The sequence below is a fragment of the Oncorhynchus kisutch genome, linkage group LG11 (genome assembly GCF_002021735.2).
Source record: "Oncorhynchus kisutch isolate 150728-3 linkage group LG11, Okis_V2, whole genome shotgun sequence".
Classification (NCBI taxonomy): Eukaryota; Metazoa; Chordata; class Actinopteri; order Salmoniformes; family Salmonidae; genus Oncorhynchus; species Oncorhynchus kisutch.
This window is the reverse complement of record NC_034184.2, coordinates 57,599,682-57,614,912: the sequence shown is the minus strand read 5'-3', so window position 1 is coordinate 57,614,912 and position 15,231 is coordinate 57,599,682. Positions and strand designations below refer to the sequence as shown.

At 42.6% G+C, this 15,231-nt stretch overlaps 1 protein-coding gene across 1 annotated transcript in view; it reads right to left on the bottom strand.

Annotated features, from left to right (window-relative positions):
• Positions 1 to 6,618: 6,618 nt before the first annotated feature.
• Positions 6,619 to 15,231, bottom strand: part of LOC109875879 (phenylalanine--tRNA ligase, mitochondrial) — a 115,980-nt gene continuing 107,367 nt past the window's right edge. The window contains 1 exon segment of the mRNA XM_074933827.1: positions 6,619 to 6,751. Coding sequence (XP_074789928.1) covers positions 6,619 to 6,751 — 133 coding nt within the window.

Here is a 15,231-nt window from a genome sequence, read left to right as displayed (position 1 = left end):
GCGCGTGCTATGGGTGGGTGTTGCTATGATGACCAGTGAAATATACCTGCTGGAGCGCGTGCTATGGGTGGGTGTGGCGATGATGACCAGTGAAATATACCTGCTGGAGCGCGTGCTATGGGTGGGTTTTGCTATGATGACCAGTGAAATATACCTGCTGGAGCGCGTGCTATGGGTGGGTTTTGCTATGATGACCAGTGAAATATACCTGCTGGAGCGCGTGCTATGGGTGGGTTTTGCTATGATGACCAGTGAAATATACCTGCTGGAGCGCGTGCTATGGGTGGGTTTTGCTATGATGACCAGTGAAATATACCTGCTGGAGCGCGTGCTATGGGTGGGTGTTGCTATGATGACCAGTGAAATATACCTGCTGGAGCGCGTGCTATGGGTGGGTTTTGCTATGATGACCAGTGAAATATACCTGCTGGAGCGCGTGCTATGGGTGGGTGTTGCTATGATGACCAGTGAAATATACCTGCTGGAGCGCGTGCTATGGGTGGGTTTTGCTATGATGACCAGTGAAATATACCTGCTGGAGCACGTGCTATGGGTGGGTGTTGCTATGATGACCAGTGAGCTGAGACAATTGCTACTGATGTATCATCAAATGAATTATCTAAGTGAGTCTCAGAAATGGCTAATATATGAATGTTATCTGATGTTAGCAAGTTATTGATTTCATGAACCTTATTTCTAAGGCTACATATATTATTATGGGCTATTTTTCCTGTGTAGCTTATCAGAGATAGACATAACATTGAAAAGAGCAGACAAAGCAAGAGAAAAAAAAATATATTCAGCAGTCCATTAATCAATTGGTGTGTGTGTGCTGCGGGGTTGAGGCTATGAACCCATAGGTTTGGCTCTCTCATCCCTTCCAGGCTTCTGGGAAGGAGGGTGGACAATGAGCCTGTCGTAGCGGATGTACGCAATGTCCCCACGCCCTGGCAGCTTTCATGGCTGGGATCAGTTTTTTCCTCTTCTGGCGCACAGCTTCAGGATAGTCCTTGTTGAGGAAGATAGACGTTCCTCTCAAGTTCTTGGCTCTTTGTTGGCTTAACGTTGGACCAGAGTTAGCTAGATAGCTAACCAGCTTGTGTGTGCAGAACGGCACCATAATTAAAATAAAAACACGTCTTAACATTTTGGAGTTAATAAACCCAATAAACCCAACGTGAAATGTGATAACATTTTCAATGCTAGTTAAGGGAACTATAGTTAACGCATTCTTCTCTACAAAATCTCTCTCCATAATTTTTGAATCACACTTGTAACGCTACAGTAGCCTATGCTTCAGAGGGGGAGGGACAGGTAGCCTACACAAACACACAGACACAGACACACACACACACACACACACACACACACACACACACACACACACACACACACACACACACACACACACACACACACACACACACACACACACACACACACACACACACGCACACTGTGGGGGAAAGGTCCCGAATCTCCTCATTGCCCCCCAGAAGAATTAGCCTACATTTAGGCAATTGTTTATATGTGTATTTCACACTATTTTGAGGTTGAAATTTGGAGTATAATGCTTGTATGGATGTCATCCCCAACACATGTTCATGTCATCGTTACTAAGCAACTGCATTACAGTTAAAAACTACTTTGACTACCACCACCGATTTCTGTATGCCAGCTATGATAACCAGCTTATACAAATGGGAGTTAGCATTTAGCAGTCACTTCTTCTAAACCTGACAACTTCTACATGTTATGCAGCGAAAACAGACAAATATATCCAAATCTGACTTAAGCGACCACATTATGGGCCGTTATAATACACAAATCATGACGGATTTGATGAATATCCACTTTGTAAGTCCAATCTGGTCAATTGATCTATGCTTTTAAAATAGCGGTTCTGTTCAGGAAAAGTATAGATCACTTTCGTTCCCGGTTCTGATTCTGTTCCTCAAAAAATTCCATTATTTTCCGGTTTTCAGGTGCTCCTCTCTGAACCGGTTCCAACCCTTGTATGCCACTTAGCATACATTTTTATTCAAAGCAACTTACAGTACAGTGAGAGCACATATTTTTTGTATGTGATCCATGCAGTAATTGAACCCACTAGTGCTAAGCTCTTACCAACTATGCCACACAGGACCACTATCTAACAATCACATGGAAGGACACCTGTCCTTACACTTTCAAGGAGGTCTAGTAGGTACTACAACCAGTTCCATTCTCACACTTGAAACATGGAGCTCATGCTTAGGGCTGTGGTGGTCATGAAATTTTGTCAGCCGGTAATTGATTGTAAATTAACATAAACTCATTCAGCATCTCATAGTTTCCACGCATAACTTACAAGCCACTGACGCAGACCTTTGGAACATCTACATTTTAAAAAGTCGAATATATCCATTTAATATAGCCTACACATTAAATCCAATATTTATTTTAGACAGGTTTAAGGAAACATGATATGAAGAAAATGTAGTCAATTTCAGAAGAACCGAATAGCATATTCTGAGTTGTGCTTATGTTAGACCCTGATCTGGCTATGCCATATGACTGTGGGCTACACTAGTTCATTTAGCAGACAAGACTTGCTTAGAATTCTGTGGAATGATTTTGCATAATTTTTCATAGTATATACAATACAATTGAACACAGCTGAATAAAATAGAAAGGAGATTTTCTCCAAACAATTTGAGGGAGTACACATGTGGCTATTCTGTGTTGAGCTGTTAACAAAAAACTGGTCCTCATTTGTTTTGGTACTGTCCATATGTAGCTTGTTTTTTGGTCACAGGTCCACGAATGGCTGAAGAATTGCAATAGTTACCTGGAGCTAACCCTGCAGATAGCTCTACTGGGCGATCTGAAAAGTCATACTCAATCGATCAATAATATTATAATACTTTTATCAAAAAAATACATTTTCAATTCGTAGAAACAATGAGAATAGAAAGGTTCAGAACTTTTTTGGAACATCACAGCACAGTTGAAAAATATATGACAAATAGAAATCCAATATGGATGGTGTTAAGAGACAGATCAGAAATAGATGGAAGAGGTTGAGGGTAGAGGAAGGACAGGAGTAAAAACAAACATAATAGAACTATTGTAAAATAGACTGTGTCCATAAAATGTATATAGTATGTATAAACTGGTGTTGGTCACTAGTTTGCTCCAATTGTGGGAGGGGTGGTAGGGTTGGAGGGTAATAAAGAAGATATTGAAAAAAAGAAACAGGTCCTCCTATTTGCTTAATTTAGAGATATTTATGCAACTTTAGTTGTGATACAAATGTTGTGGTAAGATTTTGAATACATTCTAAGGCTGCATGATGACTCTTATGATGATCTAAAAAAAGACATGAGCTCTAATTCGTATTTTTTTGCGAAGGCTGCACACACTTCATCAGTGGCATCCCATTTGTGTGGTCATAATGCCCCCTAAAAAAAATCCATGCCTATTGCGGACAGTGGCCATTGTGCCCTTGGGCTGAATATAATAATTAGAATTCCCTTCTCCTGGCTGCGTGCTCCAAAGCACCTCTCACTCACATGGCTCTCTCAGATATCTCAATTCTTATTAGCCAATTCCAGTCACGTGACTGGGTCCTTCTCACAGCATCTCAGGATCTTATTACAGGCTACAAGTGAAGACAGACGCATTTGAGAAGCAACCTTATTGAATTCGGACAGGGTATATTGAAGATGTTGGAAGAAGATTTACTTTCGTCACCCAACAAGATGAGAAGGCCAAACGACCAGTAAAATTACTAGCCTATGTCGATCTAATATCCCCCATAGTACAAAAGTTGACCTATTTTATTGGTCAACTTGTCCTTCTGTGCGAGAAACAAATATTCCAAACATAGTCTGGGACAGTTGTGGGATGCGATGGATCCCAAATGATTACAATCACTGGCATTAAAAAATATTTGAAAAGCAATGAGGCTGATGCAACAGATCAGAACGGTAAGCTTAAAGTGTCGATAAACTATTAGGATATTTATTCACATTATAAATGCAGCAATGTGCAGACGGCAGTAGGATGTAAGCGCGAATGTTCCAAAAAGCAATCAATTAGTGTGAAAACACCATTCATTTTTATGGTGAAAATGATCTTCTCCAAATTTGAAACTCACTCGCCATAAATGCATTTGGAAAGTATTCAGACGCCATGACTTTTTTCAAATTTTGTTACGTCACAGCCTTATCCTTTTCTTCATCAATCGACACGCAATACCCCATAATGACAAAGCAAGAACATATATATATATATATTTTTGCAAATGTTAAAAAAAATAACAACAGAAATACCTTATTTACATAAGTATTCAGACCCTTTGCTATGAGACTCGAAATTGAGCTCACGTGCATCCTGTTTCCATTGATCATCCTTGAGATGTTTCTACAACTTGATTGGAGTCCACCTGTGGTAAAATCAATAGATTGTACATGATTTGGAAAGGCACACACCTCTCTATATAAGGTCTCACAGTTGACACTGCATTTCAGAGCAAAAACCAAGTCATGAGGTTGAAGGAATTGTCTGTAGAGCTCAGAGACAGGATTGTGTCAACGCACAGCTCTAGGGAAGGGTAACAAAAAATGCAGCATTAAAGGTCCGCAAGAAAACAGTGGCCTCCATCATTCTTAAATGGAAGTACTTTGTAACCACCAAGACTCTTCCTAGAGCTGGCCGCCCAGCCAAACTGAGCAATCGGGGGAGAAGGGCCTTGGTCAGGGAGGTGACCAAGAACCCAATGGTCACTCTGACAGAGCCATATCTGACAGAGCCATATCCTCTGTGGAGATGGGAGAACCTTCCAGAAGGACAACCATCCCTGCGTCACTCCACCAATCAGGCCTTTATGATAGAGTGGCCAGACGGAAGTCACTCCTCAGTAAAAGGTACATGACAGCCCGCTTGGAGTTTGCCAAAAGCACCTAAAAACTCTTAGACCATGAGAAACAAGGTCTGATGAAACCAAGATTGAACTCTTTGGCCTGAATGCCAAGCGTCTGGAGGAAGCGTCTGGAGGAAACCAGGCACAGCTCATCACTTGGCTAATACCATCCCTACGATGAAGCATGGTGGTGGCAGCATCATGCTGCGGGATGTTTTTCAGCTGCAGGTACTGGGAGACGAGTCAGGATCAAGGGAAAGATGAACGGAGCAAAGTACAGAGAGATTCTTGATGAAAACCTGCTTCAGAGAGCTCAGGACTTCACACCCGGGCGAAGGTTCACCTTTCAACAGGATAATGACCCTAAGCACACAGCCAAGACAACACAGGAGTGGCTTCAGGACAAGTCTCTGAATTTCCTTGAGTGGCCCAGCCAGAGCCCGGACTTGAACCCGATCAAACATCTCTGGGGAGACCTGACAATATCTGTGCAGCGATGCTCACCATCCAACCTGACAGAACTTGAGAGGATTGGCAGGGAAGAATGGGAGAAACTCCTCAAATATAGGTGTGCCAAGCTTGTAGCATCATACCCAAGAAGACTCGAGGCTGTAATTGCTGCCAAAGGTGCTTCAACAAAGTACTGAGTAAAGAGTCTGAATACTTTTGTAAATGTGATATTTCAGTTTTTATTTTTAATACATTTGCTAAAATATCTAAAAAAGTTTTTGCCCTGTCATTAGGGTGTATTGTGAGCCGATGAGGGGAAAAAACAATTTAATCCATTTTAGAAAATGGCTGTAACATAACAATTATTTAATTAGGTATTTCTGTTTTTAATTTTTCATAAATTTGTAAAAAAATCACCAGACCTTTTTTGGTTTGTTATGGGGTATTTGTGTAGATTGCTGAGAAAAAAACAATCATTTTATCAATTTTAGAATAAGGCTGTAACATAACAAAATGTGGAAAAGGTCAAGGGGTCTGAATACTTTCTGAAGGCACTGTACTAATTAATATATGTGTGAAATTTGTTTTGATTTAGAATGGACCACTATCATGCACCTGTCTCGAAACATGGGCAGTGGAAAAAGTACACTTAAATAGCAAATAGATTATGCTTTTCCCATGGTTCATTTTCATGCCATTTTCATGCCTACCTGGTGTATGCTATAATCCTGTTGTAAAGAGAGGCAATGTGCTTAATATTCGGAAAGTTGAGAAATAAATAAAGTAGCCTATAGAAAGCTGATGGGATCCTCCTCCTTTTAATAGAGGCCATCAAAACGTGTTTTCTCATGCAATTTCATAACCTATACAAATTTTGCCGAACATGAGCTCATGGGCTCTCATGAAGTGTTTGATTAGATTTTCGATAACATTTGCATTGATGTCAGAGTGATTAGAGGGAACATAGAGTACTGAGTACCAGGCAGTTAACAAGTTTGGTAGGCTAGTTAGAAGCCTAGTTACCGTGACTAACCGGTCATGTGGAATTTGATTGCGGTCATGACTCGTGACCTCTGGTGTGGGTGTAATACGGTCACCATAACAGCCGTCCTCGTGCTTATGTTCCGTAGGGCACACAGAAACAAACAATTTAAAAGAGAAAATGAAAATTAATTTTTCAAGGTTGAGCATGTTTTTAAACACCCCCCCCCCCTTTCACAAAACACGACCCACGGGAGGGGGCTGCGGAGGGTGTCTCAGTACTACCACTTTACGCGCAGTTCCTGCTCGGCAGTGTGCTCTATGGCGGTGTTGAGAAAGCGCACCTCCTCCTGGGTTTGGGTCCTCTCAATGTGGCGGTAGGTGATGCGGTAACACTGGCTGTGCTTCTGTATCCTGTTGAGAGAGAAGTAGAGAGAGAACATGGTTAGGAGGACAGAGAGCTCAAGGGAGGTTGTAAGTCACGGAATCGTAGTCCATTTAGGAATTTAAACTTCACGAACATGATTCAAAAATACATCGATTTTTGGAAATCTGTAATGCAGAATGATGAACACAAAAAAAACGAATGCCAGAGCTATGTTTGACCTCTCCAGTGACATCCACATTGACAATCCCAATTAAATCATACGATGCTTAACAATATTAAATTGTCACATGTCCCCCTATTCCTGATAGGCATGAAAAGACATTATACATTCACATTTATCCAGAGCAACTTACAGTATTGAGGGCATACATTCTTTCAGAATGGACCAACATGGGAATTGAACCCACAACACTGACGTTGCAAGCTTCATGCTCTGCCAACGGAACTACATGGGACCACAGTAGTTAGGACTAGCCTACAGTAGTCAAGATACTGGATTGCGCACACATGCACGCACACACGCCACTCACACACAGTCCCTGTCTCTCTCGGGGACAGAAATTACGATCTTCAGAGTACAGCGAAGGAAAAAGACATGAACAACAGTAGTATTAAAAGGCTAAGCATTTGCCTTTTGTCATTTCCATATTTCAGGGCTCATTGAAACCAACGGCTGAGATTTTGTATTGTGCCCCAGAGCACCTAGCTAACACAAAATGTCTGAGAGAAGACTTCTGAAAGACAGAGCCTTGGGATTCCACAGCCAAACCCCATGGGATCCCCTAGAAAAGCCTATTTAGAATCGGCTTCATACCAGCAGAGTCCCACTGTCAGGACGACACATCTGGTGTCTAAACAGAGAAGTGGTGACTAAGTGCGCATGTCAAAAGCCTTCCTCGGCACAGCACCCCCCCCCAAAAGGGATGCCTTTCGTGAACTAACACTCGCACTTGACTCTCTTCCCCCTACTATCTCTAACTCCACTGATTTATTGAGGAAAAATGTACTTACTATAACTGTGATATAAGGTTGTCCCACCTAGCTACAATATCTTAAGATGAATGCACTAACTGTAAGACGCTCTGGATAAGAGCGTCTGCTAAATGTCTAAAATGTCATGTAATATGCAAACACTGGGCGTCAGAAAGCTGTTTATACTTCATACTAGCAGTTCAGTGAGACTACACAAGACAATTAACTCTTCATTTGTCAAGGCTACAGCAGAGACTTCACAGACTATGCCTGTGCAGTGTCACGGAGTAACAACATTCAAGTTGCCACTCATCATAACAACAACGGGGGCTCATTTTCTAAAATGGTGCAGACGATTGCTGCTCATTACTGTGAAAACATAGGCAAGCTCTTTTCCCTGACACTACAGACATCCACTAGAAATGAGACGCTGCAACTACGACGACGCAGCGGCGGCAACACTCGGGCCGGGTTGAAATGGAGCCTGGGCCTTAGCTACGTTTAATCAGGAAACCCTTCAGACCCATAAACGGGAGATACACTCTTGCCTTTCACTTCTCTCCAGTGGACAGGAGAATAGATTACGTTTTTCCATCTTTCACGACTTTACAGTGTTCTATACGGTGGCAGGGGCTGTGCCGGTAGTGTCTCTTGCTCCCGTACTCTACTCTCTGAAAGGGCAACCTTGTTTCACAGAAAACTCCCCCCTCGCGGGCTGCCACGCTAAGAATAGCAGTAGCCTGAGAGAGTGTGATCTCCGGGGAACATCATCGGGAGGTGACTGACAGATTAGAAAATATAATTTAGAGGAAAGAGATAATTTGTCTATCGGGCCGACATCCTCTTTATAGGGAAACACAAGGAGAAAATACATGAATTAATACGGGGAAGAGAACAGAGGAGAGAAAACACAGAAAATAACTAGTTGAGTTGGTTATTAATAGGCTGGAAACATTTCCCCCCCCCCTTAAAGTGACAGCAGAAACACGGGACACAGTTTTCCAGCCCCCCTCACTAGCCTATGGATTCCAGCACAGCTAGCTGGTGTAGGCTTCGTCTGGCTGGTGCCGTCCCTCACCCTCTCAGCCAGAGAGCTACTATGGGCAGCTTCGCAAATATCAACCCTGACAAATTTAGGCCACCACTGATTGCCACTGGGACACATATGCTTGCTTCACATGTCGCGCGCACACACACACACACACACACACACACACACACACACACACACACACACACACACACACACACACACACACACACACACACGCACACGCACACGCACACGCACACGCACACACACAGCCAAAAGCAGCTCTGAGCTTTCCCACTGTTCTTCTCCCTCTTCCTCCATCATTGAATCGACATGTCAACAGAGGACAATACTTCACGTAGAAATGCAAATTAATGAGCTAATGGAATTAGCTCCAAACCAGAACTGTGAATCAATGATAATAGCAAGCAGCCCAAAACTATACGGGAGAGGAGGGACATTTCCTGAGGCGATTCCGACTTGATAATGGAGAAATAAATTATTCAGGGTCCAAGCCCATTGAAAATAATCAATGATCAGCTATGACGCCCTGTTAGAAAAGGCATTTTTTTGATGGCGGATGGTTTACGCATAGCTTCTCTTGTTTCCCCTCTCTTTCTCTCCCTCCTCCTCCCCCCTCTGTCTCAGCAAAAAGAGCATCTGACATTTCCACCAAACGCACAGGTGTTCAATAATTCAGCGAGCGCAGGAAGAGAACAGTGATCCAAACATACACAACAATTGCTTTTTATTGTAGCAGTCTCCATTTTTATTGCCCTGCAGAATTTTGTTTACAGTGAGACACCCGGCTGTGGGTTATTCACAGAGGCTTCTTCCAAAGGGAGAAAAACAGACCTGTCCAGGAGCACGGAGGATGGGGCAGATGTGAGAAAATAATCTGACAAAAATCGGAGTACTGTAATCGGGAATGTATGTTCAGAAAGAGTTATGTAGTGAAGCAAAACAAGCTTTGTCGTCACAGGAAACTCTAGTCAGACTTACAGCTGACAATGTCAAAACGAAATGTATTATCATTCTTCAATAAAATATGAGGTCAAACAAATGCAGTTCTCACATGCTGTGATTTTGTTAATTACATGTTGTGTGACTCTCCAGGCTACTCTTTTTAGAAATTCAGGAGTGAGAAGACCTATTTTTAGTGAGTGAAGAGGGTATCCTGCAGACAAAGTGTTACAAACTGCGATACAAACTGACTTACAAACTGGTTGTAATGTGGTTGTAATCATTATAACCAGTTTTGTCTATTGGGTAAAGGGCTCAGACTTGTTATGTATCTACAGTCACAAGAGCGACAGAGCGAGTGACAGAGTGATGAGATCAGCGATGTTTAGGGGGATGTTTGGAGGAGTTGGGCTGGGCTGAGGGAAAAAAGCTGGGAGGAGGCCCATTGCCAAAGCAGGAAACCCACTCTAATTGGTTCCAGTCAGCTAGAGAGAAGACTGCTCCCATTAGCCTGGGACAATCATGCACCCTTTTCTCGCTCTCTCTCTTCCCCTCTGTCTCCAACACTCTGAGACACACACACAAACACACACACACACACACACACACACACACACACACACACACACACACACACACACACACACACACACACACACACACACACACACACACACACACACACACACACACACACACACACACACACTTGGAGTACATATACTGTATGTCTGGTCGGTATAGCACAACACACTTTAAATGTCCTATACAGCCACTCCAGTCTCTTCACATTGAGATGTTTTCCCACCCTCAAACAATCTTTGTTTGTTTTAATGTTGATTGCAAGTCATGTCATACTAAACATGCTATATTTTCAAGTAATTCATCTATAGTTCGGAGGGATGTTATCCTATACACACCAATGTAATTGCGAAATATTCTTGAGTAACTGCGGCATACAGGATTCGGAACATCCTCTCCATTTGCATATAATTGTTTGTCTTTTCAGTTTGCATTTTTTTCTTAAAGCTTTGTTTTCTATTGTCTCCTTTTCTCTCTGTTGCTTTTTTACTCTGATGTCATACTGAGCGGAGCATAGAGACTCTCTGCATCCAATTTACATTATTCTCGAAACCCCTCAAACAAGAACTGGGGGGATACATCTAAGCCATCCTTCATCCTTTCTCTGAAAATAACCATGATGAAATTGGTGCTTCAAACCCGACACATTATAAACATGCATCATGATATGTAGGCCACCTCTAAACTGAGACAGTTCATTGACTAAGGGAGCATGGGATTTGCATTATCATGCAATGTAATGTATCGGCAATCTTGCCAAGAATACATTTCTTTGACACAAGTCTTACGACAAAAAAAAGCATAACGGTCGTACAAGGTATATCAATCACATGCCTCATCAGATCGAGGGTTATCTGAGGCAATTTGCAGATCCAGGGGGATTTTGGGGCTGCAGGAATAAGCATTCATTTTCATGTTGTGTATGTTGCTTTAGGCCTGGGGATGGGCAGCAAAAAGATGAGTGTAGTGTTTCATTCACAAGAGGGAACGGGGGAAGGCTGCTCACTGAGACAACACCCATGAAAGGGCTGTTAGTTCTTCCTGGGATTATATTCAGAGATGAGAGGAAAAAGGAGCAGACCGGGGACTCTCCAGACTCATGCTAGTAACCAACAAGGCACTGGGTTAGTCATGCGATACACATTTAGCGATGCTGGATCAGGTTTTCACAACGTGGATGTGTTTGGGCTTCTTTTGTCTTTCTCTTAGTCTTTGGGATGAGTTTCTGTACAGTATCGTCTGTTGAAGAGGAAATCTCAATATCTTTTCACTTCAAAGACTCTAAGACGGGCTCTCTTTTTTTCATGATGGCGTGGTTTTGCCCAATGTGGTTGTGAGAGTGAAAAAATTGCTTTCTATAAATCACACACACAGCCACCCCAATAGCACATGCGATTTCCAAACTGTGGCGCTTTGTTGAACAAAAGAGATGACATCGCAGTCTGGCAAAGAACACACAAAATGTGAGTTCAGTTACTGAGAAATCACAAATGAGGGGAAAATGTGTGTCTCTCAAGATGTCTACCCTCATTAGTGCTAGATATAGATGACAGCTACGTGTTAGCAGTAGAAGAAGACATAGTGGTACCTCTGTAACAGGATCTGGCTCAGGTCTGAACACTAATCTGCGTCCGCCGGCCCTAATGAAAGGTAGGTGGCGGAAGAAAGGCCTGTTCCCTCGATGGCAGCCTTCGGTTCACATCTTCACCTAGCTTGGAAGAGATGTGGGCACAGAAATCAATTTGAATTCCATTAAATGTTCCTATTCCGCCCTCTCGACTTTCTTTATTAATCCGACAAGTCATTCATTTTCTAATTGGACCCAACAGACAAGTAAGGTTACAAAAACAAACCTCCCTATTTCTTTCAGAGCGGGAGAACTCATCTTCGTCCAATGGTTACGCAACAGGGCCAGGTTGGATGATAATGGGCTAGTCTTTTCTTTTTGCAGTTTTGCTGTTACTGGCCCACTTCTGGTCCACACGTGGCCCCTAACACTTGTTTTGGAGGGGTGGGGAGGAGGGTTTTTGGAAATACCAAACCAAAGAAGAGGAGAAGCCGGAAATCTTTGTGTGTGCTTGTTTGTCCAGTCATGCAAATGGGTAAAGAAAAGCTGTGCAAAGTCAGTGTGCAACACATATGCTAAAGTAACTGACAAGTATAGCTTTCAGTCCATGGCAAGTAAATGTTTCAGTGTCATGCAAGGTTACTAATGATGTGAGGACCTGGCACACCTTGGTTTAGACTAGATTTACTATAAGTGTGCATAGTTGATATTAGCCTTTCATCTTGACAGATTTTGTTAACCCTTCGTACTGTAAAACAAGGTGGGGGGGGGGGGGGGGTTGTCAGCAAATCCTCAACCCTCGACTGAGAAAGTGCTGAAACACTGAATCTCATTTAGACACACAAATCCGGAGAAACCACCTGGTGCACCAGTCGCTCACATTCCCTTCATGTTAAATTCAACAGCATCTCTTCCCTATCTGCACCGACGCCCCAGATCTCCAAGACAATGAGTGGAAGAGACACATTGCACATGACAAAATAATGCGCCTAAATAAAGTGAAAGAAAGAAAGAAAGAAAGAAACAAAGAAAAAGAGAGGAAGAGATCGAGAGGGAGAAATTCGAGAGAAATCGAGAGAGATTCTCTCACGATGAGAACAAGGAGCTATGCTGAGGCCCCGAATTAAAATTCAAGCTCAGACGAGCAGGAGAAGAAGTCTCCCGGCGGAACGGCAGCGATTTAATTATTAAGATCTCCTGTCACAAAATAGGGGGAAACACTTCTATCTATCAATAGATGGATCTGGGGAGAAAGAGATAATACGTGTGCTTCCATGCACATCACGGTGGTGGGGCCAAATGAAGCAGGCATCCAGTAGGGCCAGTGGGAGGCTGGATACAAGACACACAAGGGGCCACATGATTATGAGTATGATAATCATTCCATAAATGCATCGCTGCCTGGAACAGAGAGATAGGGGTTTGATGTCACAGCTAGCTTACCACTGACAAGGTCTCTGTAGAGGGATATACCATTGGAGATGTTGATGTGTTTTTACAAACATGTTACCCTACTCATCGGCTCTATGTGTGTGGGTGCCCCACTAAAATCACCTCTATTAAAATGGATAACGCCAATGTAATGGTGCCCTTCCAACAGGAGACATTTATTTTAGGTAATGACCAGATGAAGACCTAATAATTGGAACGGGGAGGGGGGGGGCAGAGTGTTGTCAGAGTCAGAGTGTTGGGGGGGCGGCATTGCAACGTTCATACAAGGTTTTATTATTATTGGTTAGGGTGTGTTCTTCACATTTGCAGCTAAAAGCTGAATTGCAGACACAAAAAAGAAAGAAAAATAACTAACTGAAAACCTTGGTGAAAAAGATTGAACTACAGGTCCAGTTCAACTCACTGTCAATGACTATGGTTACATGCACACAATAATGAAATTATTGTGGATGGTCAGATTAATATACTAGTTTGATTAAAACATTTCCATGCTTTGCAAGAAGAACGATTTACCTATTAATCCTATTTACATGGACACATCTAAAATCTGGCTACCTGATAATATACCGTGATAAATGCAGGAAATCGCCAATCAAAATGATTGCATATTATTTTTGGGAAGCATATTTGGGATCTCAGTTCGGACATATGAAGTTTGTATGTGAAAACCACATCTAAGATCAGTTGTTCCCGAACACACTTCACTCGCGCTAAAGAGGGAGACTCGATCGGAGAGTGCTAGCACATTCACAGATCAAATACACATCTGGAACGCAGATTAAGGAGTTTATATGTCCTAATCATTTGAAAGATTGCTCAGAAAAATGTGGTGTTTTAATTGGCGTATGCTTACTTTGATTTTGACCTTACACCGACTAAGAGAAGCAGAGCAAAGTGTTCACATGACTGTTGCATAATCTGCCTACTGCCATATTTAGTTTAATATCGAGTTACTAGTGTGCATGTAAACGTACTCAATGAAGGAGTTAGAAGAGGCACCAACGTTACGACGTACAGTATACAAACTACGAGGAAAAAAAAATCACTGATTGTGTTGAAAATCAGCTTATAGTCAATTAGATGTATTCTTTTTCAGTATGAAATGTAGCAACTCTGGGTACTATCAGCTTTCATACTACTAAAATAAAAACAAATTAAGCAAATCAAAATCTTATCTGTGTTTGGGCCACATATCTATTATTCCATGTACTCTATCTTGTTTCAGGTGATCAGCGTCAGTAGAGTCAAACGGTTTGCAATGTGCATGTTTTCTTTTTGAATTCATTTGTTTTTAGTGTGGGTTGTTTGCTGAGGAAGAGGGGTGGAGATGAGCGGGAGAGGTGTCAATTAAGGCATTAAAGAGCAGGCTCAGGTGGTGAAACACCCTGGAGGGAGAGGGGCCCTTAGGACATTCAGCCTTTCCCCAGTGGATAGTTTAAAAAGGTAGCCTAGTCCCAGATGTGCTGCTCTCTCGCCAACTCCTTATGCCATTGTCATACCAAGGGCAAGACAGCATAAACAGATCTGGGACCAGGCTTCCGAAAAAAGCAAAGCATTAACAGGGAGATGTCAATGATTCATCAGGAAATGTACTCATGCTCAGGGATGGTCTGTCAATTATTTGCCAATATGAAAGCGCTTCCGTCGCTCGCTTACACAGTTGTCTACTTGCCATCTGTTCCGATCGCAAGCTGCCGTTGAGTCTTTCCTGTGAATCAGAGACGGGATGGGCCCCTGCTTTGAAGACGGTCCATAATGGGACAGTCGCGTGGTCCACAACATGCCCATACCTACAGCGAAAGCAGTGCGGATGCTGTTACCTTGAGATACAGTACCAGAAGCATTTACACAGAAAATAATGATCCGATCCAGCCAGCATGGATATGGTGTCGCCATGATTAGCCTTTCAAAACGTCTGTGCATTTCCGGTGTCAGAG